The following is a 17,084-nucleotide window of genomic DNA, read 5'->3' on the forward strand; positions in this document are numbered from 1 at the left end:
CACCGTCTATCCACTGGGAGAGTTCATATTAGGACATGATCCAAAGAATAAGTCCAATAAAAATCTCGAGTGGACCCACTACAGAAAACAGTGGAGAGAGTGACACCCACCGTTAAAAAGTTCTAAGGGTCACCAAAGTTTCCGATGTAGCTGATATTTTTGTTTTCCCTTCTTTCATGTCTGCGTTAACACATGGTGGACCTTTGGAAGGTTTCAACGGTAGGCGTCACCCTCTACACTGTTTTCTGTGGTGGGGTCTACTCCAGCATTGGATCTTCATCATTCTTTAGTTCATACGCTAAAATGATCTCTACAAATGTATGAACGGTGTGGTTACAAAACATACATGATGGTGACGTGATTCTCGCTACTCAACGTGTCAGTAGCCAATCCGCGTCCGGTCGATCCAGCTTATTCTCTCTGTTCTTAAAAGTTTCTCATGCTTCCTCTCCACAGCTTCTGAAAAGTGAAGTCATATAAACGGAGATTTCACAGCATTACTTTCAACGGTGCCTTCATTTCATTCCTCTGCTACTTTCAAAAGTACCGTTATCTCGCATCCATCCATCTAGAATGGACTTGTTGGGTCCAATTGTGGAAATCATTCTCTTCTTCTGGGATCCTATTTCTCGGCACATCGGTTATTTCAAAGACCTCAACAACAATGTAGAGACTCTGAAGAGGAAAACGAAAAAGCTAAAACGCAAGCACGATGAAATTCAAGCAGAAGTCGACGATGCTATACCAGTCGGAAAGAGACAGAAAGCCCTTGTGGAGAATTGGCTCACGGAATTCAGAAATACCGAAAACCAAGTTGATTCAATAAGATTGGAGCTGGCACTAAGGAGAATATGCACCGGTCACTCGTCTCGTTATACATTGGGAAAAAGGGTCGTCGAAAAGCTCGAAGACATCAAAAAGCTCAACAAAAAACTCAAAGTAAAAGGGGTCTTCCATGAGGTGGCTGAGAGCAGCCGACATCCAAGGGTGTTGGAAAAGCAAACATCACTACCACGAGGACAACAAAGCACGTCTGAGCGAACCTTGGAGGAGATATGGCAATGCTTAAACGAGGAAGAGAATGGAATCATAGGTATTTGTGGGATGGGTGGAATAGGAAAAACCACTCTCATGAAAGAAATAAACAATAGGTGCACCAAAACCCGTAACTTCGATGTCGTGATTTGGATAACTGTGTCCAAGGATCTCAACTTGGGATTAATCCAAGAGGAGATTGGAAACAGATTGGGTATGAAATTCGATGGAAATGAAGAGAAGGGGGATAAGTTGTTCGCTTGGTTGAAGAATCTTAGGTATCTGCTCATCTTAGATGATCTATGGGAAACATTTAGCTTGACTCAAGTTGGAATTCCAAAACCAGACAAGCAAAACAGATGCAAGATCGCGATAACATCCCGATCCGTCACAGTGTGCAATGCAATGGGGGCTGATAAGTCTATTAAAGTCAGAGCTCTTACGCCTGAGGAAGCGTGGAATTTGTTCTGTGAAAGATGTGGGGATGTAGTTCTGTCATCAGAGATTCGACCAGTAGCTGAGGAGGTTGCAAAGGAGTGCAGCGGATTACCACTTGCGATTAAGACAGTGGGAGGGGCCATGCATGGCAAGGATAAGAAAGAGGTATGGAGGAATGCATTGAGGGCATTGAAAGGAGCATCACCTGAGGTTCCAGGTATGGAGCGTCAAGTGTTTCTTCCTTTGAAACTTAGTTATGATAGCCTAGAAAATGATAATATCAAATCATGTTTCCTCTATTGTTCATTGTTTCCGGAAGATCATCTTATACCGATAGATGAGCTAGTAAGATACTGGGCAATGGAGGAAGGATTCATAGAAAATGTGAATAACTTGGAAGAAGCTTCAAACAAGGGGCATGACATCCTTGAAAGAATCAAGGACGCATGCCTCTTGGAGAAAGGGTCTCATGGAAATAAATACGTTAGGATGCATGATTTGCTCCGTGACTTGGCTATATGGATCACTTCACCATCATCGTCCATTGAAGGCTCAAAATTCCTTGTGAAAGCCGGGGAGGGACTAGTGCAGCCACCAGAAGAGAAAATGTGGAGAGGGGTTGTAAGGATTTCATTGATAAGCAGCAAGATAAAACATATCCAAATTACGCCAGATTGTCCTAACTTGATCTCCTTGTTCCTCAATCAAAACAATCAATTATGTACTATTCACAGTAATTTTTTCGAGCTCATGCCAAAACTACAGATCCTTGATCTAAGCACTACTTGCATTGAATCTCTCCCGATGTCATTATTGCAATTGGTGAATCTACGTGTGCTCATTCTAAGATACTGCATAGATCTAGTGGAGGTGCCGCCATTGGGAAATCTGAAGGAACTCCAACTTCTTGATCTCTCAAATTCTGGCCTCAAAAACTTCCCTCAAGGCATTGCAAGCTTGGTTAAACTCAAGAGGTTGGATATATCATGGACTTCATTCACTCCAATTCCCTACACTATGATATACGGGCTACCTAGTCTGGAGGAACTAAGAACAATGGGGAGGAATGGACACGTGGACCGAGCTACTTTCAGTGAGGCTGTGAACATGAAACGCCTGAGATCTTTAAGTATCAGTGTGTCCAATCTTAATGGCTTCATCGCACATGATATGTTCCATCAATGGTTTTCGGGCTTGACAAGTTTCCATGTTATGGTTAACTATACACCTTTCGTGCCTGTTTCTAATAAGCATATAAGCATTGGTGAATGTGACAAAATACCCTGCGGGATTGAGGGGTTGATAAAACATGCATTCTCTTTAGACTTGTATGAAAGCATAGGTTTAACAAGTCTTTCTAAGTTCCAAGGCGATTTAAAGAGCTTAAGACATCTTCGAGTCAGTGAATGCAGTGGAGTGGAATGCATTATAGACTGGAGAGAGGTTGGAGATGATGCATTCCAATGTTTACAGAGTTTGGATCTCCAAATTTTGCCAAACTTGGAGAAGGTATTCGATGGTGGAGTGCCTCCTCCGCTGAACGCAAGCCTGCAAAACCTCAGAAGAATATGGGTTTCTCATTGTGAAAAGTTAAGGAGTCTCTTCTCTTCTAGTATGGTAGAGCAACTACATCAGTTAGAGGAGCTTACCATATCGGAATGTTTCCAAATGAAAGAGATTATAGAAGGAGACGAGCTGCCCCATAATTCATTCCCAAAATTACGCTTCCTAATTTTGGATGACTTACCAAAATTAGAAAGCATATGTAGCCAGCGATTTATGTTTTTATCTTTGGAAGAGATGGAAGTAATTTCCTGTCCTAAGTTGAAGAAGCTCCACCTCTTCTGCTCAAGCATCCATCAAATAAAAGGAAAAATAGAAGGCAAGAGAGAATGGTGGGAAAGATTAGAGTGGGAAGACGAGAATGCCAAGTCCCTCTGCTCCACAATTTACAAAGAAGCTTCCTCAGAAGTAGAAGAGGTGAAGTAGATTTCTTTCATTAGCTCATGTTTTACATTGTGACGAATATCGACGGTATTTTTAAAATATCACGATACTTTCTTGGGAAATTAATAATGCGCTATTATTATGATAATGGTGTGGGATTTTCAAAATCTTAGAATATTTTAATTTTTTCAGCTTAAATGGCAAAATTTATTACTATAAAGGAATTTCATTTATGATTTCATTTAGGCTGGTATAATTAAAATTCTAATGATTTATTAGTTTATAGTAACTGTTTTTAATATTTTACTTTCAGGAAGATTCTTCTGAATAACAATCATCATTAAGCTCTAAAATCTCTCGAGATATTCCAATGCCGACAAATTGGTGAGAAGGTATATCTGTTTTATATTCATTTTACAGCTAGCTATTACTGTATTTGGTCTATCCACGCCGTCCATCTTACGTGCAGAAGAAATCGGATTGCGTACTGAGTAACTCAGTATGCTCTTATGGTACTGAGTAAACTCAGTTGGGCCCATCTTAAATGTATTTGGTCTATCCACACCGTCCATCCGTTTTTCCATCTAATTCAAGGGGTTGAGCCCAAAATTGAAGCATATCCCGAGATCAAGTGGATCATACCACAGGAAACAATTGGGATAATGATTTCCACCATTGAAACCTTTCTAGACCCCACAGCGATGTTTATTTATCATCCAACCTATTTATAAGATCATAAAGACATCAATGAAGGGGAAACACAAATATAAGCTTGATTCAAAACTTCTGTGGCCCTAAGAATTATTCAATGGTAGATGTTCAATTCAACTGTTTCCTGTGATGTGGTCCATTTGAACTTCTATATGCTTCATTTTTGGGCTAAGGCCTTTAAATTATCTGATAAAATTGATGGAAGGAGCGGATCAGATACATAAATCATGGTGGACCTCACAGAGTTTACTCACTACGCTAAGCGTAGTGAGTTACTGAGTACGCAATCCGCTTGTCGTGTAGAAGCACTCGTAGCCGTTCACTTTTGCTGCAGGAGATTACGTGTGGGCCGAAATCGGGCTCTTATCGTACTGAGTAAACTCAGTTGGGCCCACTACAAATGCATGTGGTTTATCCACGCCGTCCATTTGTTTTTACAGATCATTTTATTGGTTCAACCCAAAATTGATGGATATACAAAGCTCAAGTGGACCATACCACTGGAAAAAGTGGAAGTATTGATTTCAACTGTTGAAAACTTTCTAAGGCCCCCAGTGATGTTTATTTGTCATCCAACCTGTTCATAAGATGAGAAAGACATGGATGAAGGAAAAAAATAATATCAGCTTGATCTAAAACTTCTGTTGCCCCCAAGAAATTTTCAACGGTGGATGTTCAATTCACACTTTTTCGGTAGTGTGGTCCATTTGAGGTTTGAATATACTCCATTTTTGGGATAAATTTCTAAAATTATGTTTTAAAAAAGATGGACGGAGTGGATACAATGCATGAATGACACTAGGGCCCACAGAGTTTACTCAGTACACTCACCGTACTGAGTTACTCAGTACGCAATCCGCTTCCGTGTGGGCCCCACCTCACATGAGGACTTGGGGCCCACATTGTCGTATGTATTTTATACCCACACTGTCATCCATTTTTCTAACTCATTTTAGGGCATGGTTCCAAAAATGAAGCAAATCTATATCTCATGTGTACCACATGAATACATGATAGGCAACAGTGGTGGTTGACGTTCACCGTTAAAAACCTTTCATGGTTCATAGTAGTGCTCAAACATTATTAACGTTTACTTGCCAACGAAAGTTGTTATTGTTGGTAAGGTCACAGAGACTGGTGGAGATACCTCGTTTCAACACTTGAGGTCTTGGTATCTATCCCTGGTGGGGGTGGCTAACATGGAGTGTGTGTACTAGCATGGGTGTGTACTAACAAGCTAACCCTAGGAAAAAAAAAAAGGTTACAGAGACGTACGGGATAAATGGATCGCGGATTGCGCCATACCCCCGCCCAAACAGGGCTCAGTGTTGTGGAAACGGATTGGCTACTCCTCCAGCCACCCGCCCCGTGGCTGGTGGTCAGTGCTATGTGGGCCCCACCATGATATGTGTTTCATCTATTCCGTTCATCCATTTTCTAAGATCATTTTAGGTCTTGATCCCAAAAATGAGAGGGATATAAATCTCAGGTCGATCACACCACAGGAAAACAATAGTGATTGGATATCCATCATTAAAATCCTCCTAAGGCTCACTGTACTATTTATTTGACATCCAATATGTAGATTAGGTCATACAGGCACATTTGAAGGGAAAAAACAAAGATCAGCTTGATTCAAAACTTTTATAGCCCCCAAAAGGTTTTTAGTTGTAGACAGTCATTGAACACTGTTTCCTTTAATGTGGTCCACTTGATATTGGTATATAACTGATTTTTGGTCTCTTAAGATACAGTGATATGGAAAAATAGATGGACGAAATGGATGAAACACATACATCATGGTGGGGCCCATAAAGCACCGACCACCAGCCATTGGCAGGTGGCAGGGGGAGTAGCCAATCCGTTCCTAGGTTGTGTACCTCACACCAGCTATATAAGGATGCGGATTGCATACTACCCCCACCCGTCCCTAGCTTCGAATGGGCAGTTCTGTGGGGTGGGCCCACCGTGATGTATATGTACATCCAAGCTAGCAATCCCTTTTCACAGATTATTTTAAGGCATGAGTACAAAAATGAGGTGGATCCGACGCTCAAGTGGACCACACCAAATAATAAGCTTGGTTGCATTAAAATGCACAAAGCATTAAATGTCAGTTGCATTAAATGTAAGAGTTATCTGTGGTGTGGTCCATTTGACCGCTGGATCTACTTCATTTTTTGTTTTGATGCCTTAAAATAATCTAAGAAAAGGGATAAACAACTTGGATATACAGATACATCATGATGGGCCCACCCACAGAACTACCCGTTCGGAGCTAGGGACGAGCGGGGGTAGTACACAATCCACGTCCGCTATATAGCTACTGTAGGATAGGAGACGTGGATTGCATACTACCCCGCCCATCCCTAGCTCCAAAAGGGCAATTCTATGGGCGGGCCCATTGTGATATATCTGTACATCCAAGTCGTCAATCTCTTTTCTCACATTATTTTAAGGCATGAGCACAAAATTGATGCAGATCCAACGCTCAAATGAACCATACTAAATAATAAGCTTAATTGCATTAAAATGCACAAAGTATTAAATGTCAGTTGCATTAAATGCAAGATTCATCTGTGATGTGGTTCATTTGACCGTTGAATCTACTTCGTTTTTGTTTTGATGCCTTAAAATAATATGAGAAAAAGGATATACAGCTTAGATGTACAGATACATCACGGTGGGCTTGCCCACAGAACTGCCCATTTGGAGCTAGGGATGGGCAAGGTTAGCATGCAATCCACGTCCACTATATGGCTGCTGTAGGGGACGCAGATTGCGGCTGCTGTAGGGGACGCAGATTGCACCATGGCCCGTCCCTAGCTTTGAACAGGCAGTCATGTGGGAGGGCCCACCGTGATGCACATGTACATCCAAGGCATCAATCCCTTTTCTCATCTTATTTTAAGGCATGGGTACAAAAATAGGCAGATCCAGTAGTCAAGTGGACCCCACCAAACAATAAGCTTGGTTGCATTAAAATGCACAGTGTATTGAATGTCAGTTGCATTCAAGGCAGGAGTACTTACGAGCACTGACGCTGCACGAGCTCCGAGTTATACTAACGGTTCAAAGGAAATCAAAGTTACATGGCGCCATTGATGTATTTATTATATCTACGCTGTTTATTTATCTTTTATCATTTTAAAGTATTATCTAAAAAAAATCAATCATATCCAAATATCACAGGGACACAACAAATAGGGACAGAGATAATAATTTTCACCATTAAATAATATATGGAGCCCACTATAACACTAATTTTCCATCCGATCCGTTCATAAGGTCACAAAGACTTCAATGAAGAGGAAAAACAAATTTCATATTGATCCAAAACTTCTTTGACCCTAAAATGGTAAACGTTCAACCCTCCACTGCTTTTTGCAGTGTGGTCTACTTGATACTTAGATCTGTCTTATTTTTCGTCTCAAGCCTTAAGAAGAGCTCAAAAAATGAATGGACGATTTGGATATAACACATACTTTATGATCAGACCCGCAGAAGTTGCTGACGTCAATACAGCAGTGTATATAGCTGATGTGAGGTACACCGGCCAATCCGCTGCCCACCCGTACTGCTCCATACTTTTCCCAGATCAGGTGTTTGTCGCCGACGCCCACTCGTAGTGGTGGTGTTTTGATGTGTTGGGGTGCTGTTTTCATTCCTTTCGCCTCCTTCATTTTAGGGCAGGAACCCGAAAATGATGCTGATGTAGATTCCAGTAGACCACCTTGTAAAAAAAAACAGTGGTGATTGAACACCCACTTTGTAAAAAATTTCCAAGGATATGATTTCTCGAGTTTGTTTGCTTAGAGAATAAGAATTTGATATTTAGAGTTTTGTTTGCTTAAGACGATCGGATTTGGCATTTTGAGTTTTGTTTTCGAGAGATTTTTAAAGGTGCTTATCTAATAAAGGTGGGATTTTTATTATCTTTTGGAGTGGGATTTCATGTTTCTACATCTGGGTTTTGTTCTTGGGAAATTTTGAGTAGGAAAAAGGCGGGAATTTTCAATTTTCAAGAGGGTGGTCTAATTGTGGTGGAATTTCTGGTTTCTTTTTTTTTTTTTTTTGATTGATTTTTGAATGAATGAGCTAAAAGCTATATCTTTTTTTGCTTTAGTTCTCATGGAAATGGTGGTTCTGGTGCAAGAATTTCGAGAGGGAGATTTTCTTGTTATGTTGCAGTTGTTTCTCATATGGCCTTCTACTTTTGTGCTTATGTTGGTTGTGTATGGAATTTCATATGGAAATTGTTGGCTTTTTGGGCCATGGACATCACAATGTATTATCTTTGACAGTGAGAGGTTTTTGGAGTGGAAGAGACGATGTGAAGTAGAGATTTCCTAATTTACAAAGTGAGTTTGCTAGTTTTGGTATGGATGGAGAGCTCCAATGTAAGCCTCTCCTTCTGGAATAAACTACGAAGGTCAGTTTTGTCTCTTGTTTTCTTTTTTCCCTTCTCTTCATGCATTAACCTGTTTGCTAGGTTTGTCTTGGCATAGCTTTAATAATAAATTATATGTGCTTGTTTAGATTAGCTAGAAATGCTTGGGAGTGTATTCTTCTCTCAATTCCTTTGTTCTTATGAGGTTATTGCGAGAGCTTGATAGCCAATTCTATGGAAGAAGTCCTTGGCTAGACATAGAGATTCTATTCACAGGATAAGGTTCCATTTAACAAGTAGCTCTGATATGTATGTGCACTAATATAGAACTCCTCATAAAGAAATTGGAAACTCTACCCAATCCATGGTGCTGGTTCTTAAAGGGCACCGCAAGGCTCTATATCCTGTTGACTTCTTCCATGCTTCAAATTTCCATACATTTATAAGGAAAAAAAAATGATGGTCATCACCTTTGTTTTTAAACTCGGAATGTATCAGACAGTTGAAACGGATTAAGAGCAATGCAGCAGCTATTCAGCAAATGCCAAGAGCATTACCAACAACATTTGATAACAAATTTAATGGGGAAGCATCATCATCAGCTCTATTTTAGAACATAAACCTGCGAACAAAGTGCTTAGAAGCTACTACAATGATTTAGGAGATTTGGAGCAGTTACAGGCCTGTTTTGGGGAGGGGGATCTCAGAGAAACAGAGTTTGGAGCTATTTCTAATTTTCTTTCTCCTGATCGAGCATGTGCTTAAGCAGACGGTATATGCCCTTGGTTTGTTTGACTGTGACTTGTCCTAGTTTGAGGTTGTTTCAGAGTGTGTTTGGTTGCAATGTGGAATTGACTCATAATATTCTAGCAACTCTGTAAGAGTAGAAGCATGGAAATGATTGAATTGTAGTTACCACGCTTTGCACCATATTGAGAGATTGGCCTCCAAATCACAATGACATTCCTTTCAAGCCGAAAGGAATTGTAACCACAATTTGTGTGCTAGTTCCTCGTTATAAATTCTAAGAGACATCACCAATTTCTGTTGTTTCCTCTTTGCAAAAATAAATTTTCACAATTCAGTTCAACTATTTGTCCATCTCAGCCCATGACGTAGAGGAATAGAAATATGATATGCGCATGTTGGTGTGTATAGGTTATACAGAAATCAAATAAAGAAGACCCCCTCTGTATGAAGCCTATAGAAGGGAGACAACTCCATTATATAACTTGTAGAGAATATTATCAAGCCTCTAGCATGGAGAGAACGCCTTTTCTAATTTATAGCGATCATCATTGAGTCTTTGTCTCTTATTAATGGCAAATACTAAACCGTTGTGTCCAAATAAGGTGTCCAACTTGTAGCTGCTAAGTGATTTATATAAATAGAATTTAGTAGCTATAAGTCGAGCATTTGATTAGGTTGATAGCTCTTGCTATTTGCAGACAAGCTTTAGACCTCTCTGACAACCTCATTCATTATGATTGGAGGTCGAGACCTGTATTAGGCTATTTTGTGCTTGTGTTAGTATAGTATGATAGGAAACATGCTACTGGGTTTAGAAAGATCCCTTCACTCTCGGACTCTGTTTTCTTTTTTATTTGTTATATGTTCACTCCCCAAGTATAGGGTTGTGATGTAGTAATAAACTCGGTGAGACCGAGGTCGAATCCCAAGGGACTGATACCTGTACGTTATCTGAAACTAAGTAAAATGAGAACTAGATTAAGATGAAATCTAAATCGAATGATTTTTGAGGAATAATAGTGAAATATTACTCTAAAACTTAAGGAATTCAGAAGAAGGAAACTAAGGATTTAGAGGATCCACTTGTAGAGATCAGAGAGATCTTATGCCTGCATCAAGAATCATGGAAATCAAACTGAACTTTACTTGATCTAGTTTTCACGAGATAAAAGGTAAATGAATTAGAATGGATTCCATCACCAAACCATGCCCAGGAGACAAAGCAAATAACAGAATTACACTAATTACCAACCAATCAACAATGCATGAAGGTTAGGAAGGGTACCGTCATCTGACTATGCCCATGAGACAATGGCGAACAACAGGGCTTCCTGACGTCATAAACATCAAAAGGAGGAAGAAATACTCAAAGTCATCGCAGATCTATTGTAATTTCAATCACAACAAACCATAAAAAAACCTGAAAATATTCTTTTTAATTGAACAAAAATCAACATCAGTCAGTCTAAACAAAAAGCACCAGCTAAAAGTCCCCCATCATGCTACAAGCTTCACCTCTTAGCCCTAGCTAAGAGGTTTAGCCACACATAAACATGATTAGGCTAAATCTCAAAAAGAAAATAAAAGAAGAAGAAGAAAACAAACAAAGAATAGGAAAAACAAACAAACTCTCTCTCCTGTGCTTCACGTCCTAGATGTTCCCCCAAACTTCCCCCCTTTTCCAGCTCTCCTAGGACATTTTTATAGCTACTAGGGGCGGTGGAGAAGCTATCGCAGCAGCTACACACACGAAATGAAAGCTTTTTCGCAGCAAACTTCGGAGCCTTCAAACTTGCCACTTTCCTCCCTTAATTTTCAAAGAAACACCGTCCCTTAGGACGTTTTTGAGTGCTCTACATGATGGACGGTTCAGATTTACCATATGATGAAAGATGGTGGGCCACAACCGCCTGGAAATCTGGATTTTTGCGGATGTGCGAAAGCTTCCGCACCTCTTCGCTGTCGTGATCGGTGGGCCCCACAGAGGTATTTTTGAGGAAATCCACCCCGTCCATTGGATTCAGGATGAAATTTAAGTCAAGACTGAGTGGTTTTAAACGTCCATTCACGAGGCCCAGAGAAGAAATCACGCCAAAAATCATTTTGAACATCACAAGACCACCTATTTATGGCCTTTGTATCGCACACATGTGCACGCATAGGTGTAAAATTTCAGCAAGGTTTTGTAGTATTCGAGGCCCTCTACACGATGGACGACTTGGATCATCCGAAAAGTTACTCTGTGGGGCCCACTAGCGTCCGCAAAACGGACGCTGTCCGTCCATTACGCAGCGCAAAAATGGACGTTGTCATTTTTAGAAACAGACGTGGGTCAGCGCCTGCTGACCCGATGACTCGGTTCGGTGCGCGGCGGGAACGTGTGTACGCACGCTGTACATACGGGGCCCATTATAATTTTTTGCAAAATCCAATCCATTCATTCAATTAGCCTCTTTATTTAAGGCGTTGAGACCAAATTTGAGGCATATCCAGAGACTAGGTGGGCCCCAAATTGGAGATTAATGGGCTGATCTGTCCGTTGGCCCATTTCCCGAGATCTCCAATGGTTGAAATTTAATATGTACGGTTTATTTATATCTCCCAGGCCATGTATGAATTTTTGAGCCAATCAGATGGCGGGAACTATGTGATCTTGCATTCTTCACCAATTTCGGGCCTCTTTAACGTGAATGACTTGATTTCCTCGGATCCCTGGCATGCAAATTCTTCAGTCTTGGTTCTCTGGAGTGTCTCCCTTGCTCTGGTGACTTCGGAGTGTCAAATCCACACTCCTGATTACATCCTGCAATAAAAATACAATTAAAATATGACATTAAGTATTATCATGTACGTAAATTCAGGTAATAACTGGGGTCTGATATGTAATATTTGACCCTCAACATTATACATAAGTATTCACTGGCAGTTCTTATGGTGATTGTTAACATCTAGTTCAATAGTGTATCATGCTTCTCCTTTCTCTTTTAACTAATGTATCCTATATGCCTATTTACCGGGTAACTGAAGTTCTCTCTTTATCGGTACCTTTTCCAGTTAAGTTCTGATTAGATGTTAATATTGTTTCTCAATAACATCCCTTTCTTTTTTACTATTTTGTATATCTTTTGTTTGTAGGAACCAGTGTGGTGTCTAAGTTTTTACGTGCTAATGGAATTACTATTTTCAAATTACGAGAGGAAACTGTCTATTTACTTGGAAAATAGGACATGTACTGTTTCAGTCCTGAGCATTCACCCTTGACTGAACTAGTTCAAAGGACATCCAATTGGGCTCTAGATGAGAAGAAAAAATCAGGTAATTTTGAAACTATTTTCTCCTCACTTTCTTGTGCTGATTGTAGCTTTAATAGCTTTAAGGACATGATTTCTCAAGTTTGTTTGCTAGGAGAAAATGAATTTAGCATCTTGAGTTTTGTTTGCTTGGAGGATTGAATTTGACATTTTGGGTTTTGTTTTTAGGAGAATTTTGAGGATGCTTGTATGATAAAGATGGGACTTTTGTGATTTAGTGGGGTGAGATTTCAGTGATTTAGTGGGGTGAGATTTCATGCTTCTGCATGTGGGTTTTGTTCTCAAGAAGATTTTGAATGGAAAAACAAGGTGGGAATTTTGAATCTTTGAATTGGTGCTGAAATGGTGGTCTGATTAGGATGGAATTTCAGTCTATTTTTTTTTTTCTTTTGCAGCTGAGTTTTTTCTGAGTGGTTTTTTATTGGGTTTTTAAATGAAGAAGCTGAAAAGCTCTTCTTTTTTGCTTTATTTCTCATGAAAATGGTGGTTTTGGTGTGAGAATTTTAGGTGGGAGGTTTTCTTGTTGTGTTGAAATTGTTTCTCATTTGGCTTTTACTTTTGTGTTTACATTGGTTTTGTGTATGAAATTTCACGTGGAAATTACTAGCTTTTGGGTTATGGTGGTTTTGGTATATTATCTTTGACCGTGAGAAGAGTGTAAGAGATTTTCAGAGTGGAAGAAAGGATGGAAAGGAGAGATTTCCTGTTTTGGGAACTAACTTTGCTGGATTTGGTATGGATGAAAAGCTCCAATGCAAACCTTCTCCTTTTGTCATAAACTATGAAGGTTAGTTGGGTTCTCTTATTTTTATTTTTTATTTTTAACTCCCTTCCCTTCACGCATCATCTGTTTGCTAGGATCGTCTTGACACAGGTTTAATGATAAATTATATATGCTTGTTCGGATTGGCTTGAAATAATGAGGAGTTTGTTCTTTTGAGGTTTCTATGAGAGTTTGAAAGCCAATTGCATGGACAAAGTCCACTGCTAGACATAAAGATTTTCTTCACCGGCCATGAGGTTCCATTTAACAACTGGCTCTGATGTGTATGTGCACCAATTAGGAACTCTACCCAATCCATGGTGCTAGTTGTTAAAGGGCACTACAAGGCTCTGTATGGATTTTCATGTTGACTTCTTCCATGTGCTAAAATTGTAAAAATTTTATAAGAAAAAAAAATGATGGTCATAACCTTTGTTTTCAAACCCCGAAATCAGAATGTATCAGACAGTTGAACTGGAATGAGAGCAATGTAACAGCTAATCAGCAAATGCAAAGAGCATTAGCAGGAGCATTTTGTAACAGATTTGGTCGCCATCATCAACTCTATTTTAGAACTTGGAGAACCTGCAGACGAAGTGCTTGAAAGCCAAAATGTATTACAAGATCAGTTACAAGCCTCTCAGATTTGTTCTCAGGTACCTGAATCATTGGATGTAAAATGCAGTGCATCTTCAACCATAAAAGTTGGGAGTATGAAACAAATCCATGAATTTGTTAAATATTCAAACTTCAGTAGTTAAAAAAGGAACAAAGAAAGAGGGCGTTCAGAAAGGAATGCATGTAGCCAACTGATACTTCTGTTGAGGAGACATCTGATACTTCAGAAAGGAATGCCTGCACCAGTAATGAAAGAGATCAGCTTGAGTGCTTGACTATGGATGAACCTCAAATGATACCAAAGATACTGCATTAAAGTTCATACATGTATTTACTTTTGTGGATTTTCTGTTAGTCTTTTTTTGGTAGGAAGTGAGGTAAAGGGAAGTATTTTAGCATGGGTGTGATGACAGTTCGAATTGTTGTTATGTATGTCCAAGTATAATATAATGACTGTTTGAGATGCGTATCAATTCCATATTCCCTGCATATCAACTATCACACCCTGCAAGAGTACCCAAGATTTTCTCTTAATACGCCAGACACAGTAGGATTGAGAAATTGTTGATACAAAAAATTTTCAGCATTGCATTCATAGGTGCATATACATTATGATGAAAATTTCATTCAAAATCTAGCTTTGTCAATCTTAATTCTTGCAGCAAGGTGAAGGGAATTTAGATTAATACAACAGCATATATTCTGAAGCTTATTTAATTTGATTTTTATTTTTATTTTTTTTTGTGAAAATCAATGAGAGTTTAGTATAATATGTTGCCAACATCTTGGTAATATAATAGATGCGGTTGATGACTTGCTAACTTGCACTTAGTCCTGTTAAGTCTGTAAAGGTGGCTTACTCATGTTTCTCTGCTGGGAAAATACAGCTGATATCTAAAGCTGAGAAAACTGTCACTGGCTGCATCTCACGAGACCCATTATAAATGTCGTCATTGTCATGCAGCTTGGTTGCCGCTCATGTTTCTCCCAGTGAATTTAATTTGCTTTATCACTCTCCCATTGCCATTCAAATTCTTCAAATGCCTAGTCTTCTCACCAAGTCTCTTCTCCAAGTTTTGAGACCGAAATTTTGTTCTAATCAATAAAATTATAAGTGGTGTGCCCCCACCTTTCTCAAAAAAAAAAAAAAAACCTGAAATTATAGCCAGCAACCTATCTTCACCTCTATAGAGAGGATCCATATAGATATGCATCCTAAGTTAAAGAAGCGCCCCCTCTTGTGCTCTCACTTACAAGAAAAACAAATAGAAGGCAAAAGAGAATGATAGGAAGGATTAGAGTGGGAAGATAGACAACTCCAAATCCCTCTGCACCAGCATTTAAAGGGAAAGAAGGTGGCCAAGCTGAAATAGACATCCTTCTTCTTGGATCTGGAAAAGGTGTGGTAGATTGCTTTCATTAGATTTTGCTTTAGAGCATCAAAGCAATGTAAGTTAAGGGCCTGTTTGGGAGCGTGGATTTGGAACGCCCTGGATTCGCAACCCCCAGGATTGGAAACCCCCTGGATTGGCAATCCTCTCGGTGTGTTTGGCACCCTGGAGTGTGAATCAACTTTAATTCAAAAATACCTATACATGGTATATTTACGGGGGTTTGAATTTAATTACTAAATCAACTTTAATATCCCCAATTAGTGAGATATATAATTTTTGACACTATGGTTGTGATAAGCCCGCTAAAATATATGCTTTGCCTAAAAATGATGAAATTCCAAGTCTCAGATGGACCGCAAGCACAAGATCATGTCCGAGTGACTAACCAACGATTTTTAACCGTTGATTAAATATGGACAATGTTTGGATGGTGCTGGACAATATTTGGACGGTGCTGATCTACATGAACAATGTTTGGACGGTGCTGATCATCGTTAGTGGGCCATGTGCCCAATAGAATGATAGTGTACAACGACATACATTTATACCTGCAACTATTGAAACGATTTTAGGTGTAATCCAAGCTCTCACCTTGGATTACAAACCCCCTTAAAGAGGGGATTGGGAACCCCCTGGATTGGCAATCCCCAGTTGCTTTATGCTGCCAAACAACCAAGGGGATTTGAAACCCCCTCTAATCCCCTCCAATCCCCTCCAATCCAAGGTGCCAAACGACCCCTAAGAGTAATCCCCATCGGGCGTAAAAAAAATTATTTGGACGCCCTAGCCCTTGATGGGGAAACCCATTGACAAGCCCGGGAAGACTGGAAGGAGGTGCAGCGGAAGAATAAATGGCAAGATCCATAGAGACTATTCATTGGCAACCTTCCATTCACAGCTACTACAGAGGACATTACTGCTCGATTTAGGCAATTTGGTGCCCTGACAGACGTATACATTCCCGCATTCTCAACAACTAGGCGAAGCAAGGGTTTTGCGTTTATCTCTTTCAAGAAATGGGAAGATGTTGAACAAGCTCTGGAACTTCTTAATGGAAGATTTTTAGGGCGCAGAAGAATGCTGGTTAGCAGAGCGATCCAACGCTCACTTAACAGACTCCAGGAAGAAAAGGGTGGAACCACGATCCCACGTCCGAAGCAAAGGGGTATGCCACCAAATTCTCTGATCAAACCCCCTATCCCGACCACCTTCATTCGAAATGAAACCGCCAAGAGTAACGAAATCCCCTTCCGAGGTAGCAGCAACACCCGATCCTATGCTGAAGCTACCTCTCTCCCTCCCCCACCGCCTCCATCTAAACGCAATATCATTGTGCCCAAGTGGATTTCAGACAAAGGTAGAATGGATATGGCATTTGCATTGGTAGGCGAATTTTCTGGCTCGGCGCCCACCATCCTCTCACTAGACGAAGGCATCCAAGCTTCCAAGTTTTGATCGGCTTAGATAAAGGTATGCCAAATATCTGAATCTGCATTTTCTCTGCAATTTTCTTCTAAGGAAGAGGTGCTAGCCTTCTTGCATGATAAACTCCTTTACAACAAGATCAGCGTGCAAAATGTGAGATTGTGGGGACCAGCTACGAACATTCAAAACAGAGGTGTCTGGATCTGCATTGAGGGGATCCCGATGCACACCTGGTGCAAACAGACTATAGGTCAAATAACTGAACAAGTGGGGGATGTCCTGGAGATGGATCCCACAACTCT

General features: G+C 40.1%; 2 protein-coding genes across 6 annotated transcripts in view; both read left to right on the forward strand.

The window, feature by feature from the left end:
* The window catches only part of LOC131249350 (probable disease resistance protein At4g27220), a 178,180-nt gene that overhangs the window by 113,297 nt on the left and 47,799 nt on the right, over nucleotides 1–17,084 (forward strand). Inside the window, exons 2-4 of one of the 2 annotated variants that reach the window (XM_058250049.1) lie at nucleotides 457–3,453; nucleotides 3,734–3,812; nucleotides 8,258–8,374. In XM_058250049.1, the coding sequence (XP_058106032.1) occupies nucleotides 574–3,453; nucleotides 3,734–3,751 (2,898 nt within the window). In that variant the 5' untranslated portion in view covers nucleotides 457–573 and the 3' untranslated portion in view covers nucleotides 3,752–3,812; nucleotides 8,258–8,374. Of the gene's footprint in view, nucleotides 1–456; nucleotides 3,454–3,733; nucleotides 3,813–8,257; nucleotides 8,375–17,084 lie in introns of those variants that run through there. The other variant, XM_058250048.1, reaches the window with a different exon arrangement.
* Nucleotides 8,465–17,084, forward strand: part of LOC131249351 (disease resistance protein At4g27190-like) — a 123,604-nt gene continuing 114,984 nt past the window's right edge. The window contains exons 1-2 of one of the 4 annotated variants that reach the window (XM_058250052.1): nucleotides 8,465–8,563; nucleotides 12,407–12,586. In XM_058250052.1, the coding sequence (XP_058106035.1) occupies nucleotides 12,499–12,586 (88 nt within the window). In that variant the 5' untranslated portion in view covers nucleotides 8,465–8,563; nucleotides 12,407–12,498. Of the gene's footprint in view, nucleotides 8,564–8,986; nucleotides 9,294–10,004; nucleotides 10,048–12,237; nucleotides 12,325–12,406; nucleotides 12,587–17,084 lie in introns of those variants that run through there. The other 3 variants (XM_058250053.1, XM_058250054.1, XM_058250055.1) reach the window with 3 other exon arrangements.

The sequence above is a fragment of the Magnolia sinica genome, chromosome 6 (assembly GCF_029962835.1).
Source record: "Magnolia sinica isolate HGM2019 chromosome 6, MsV1, whole genome shotgun sequence".
Lineage (NCBI taxonomy): Eukaryota > Viridiplantae > Streptophyta > Magnoliopsida > Magnoliales > Magnoliaceae > Magnolia > Magnolia sinica.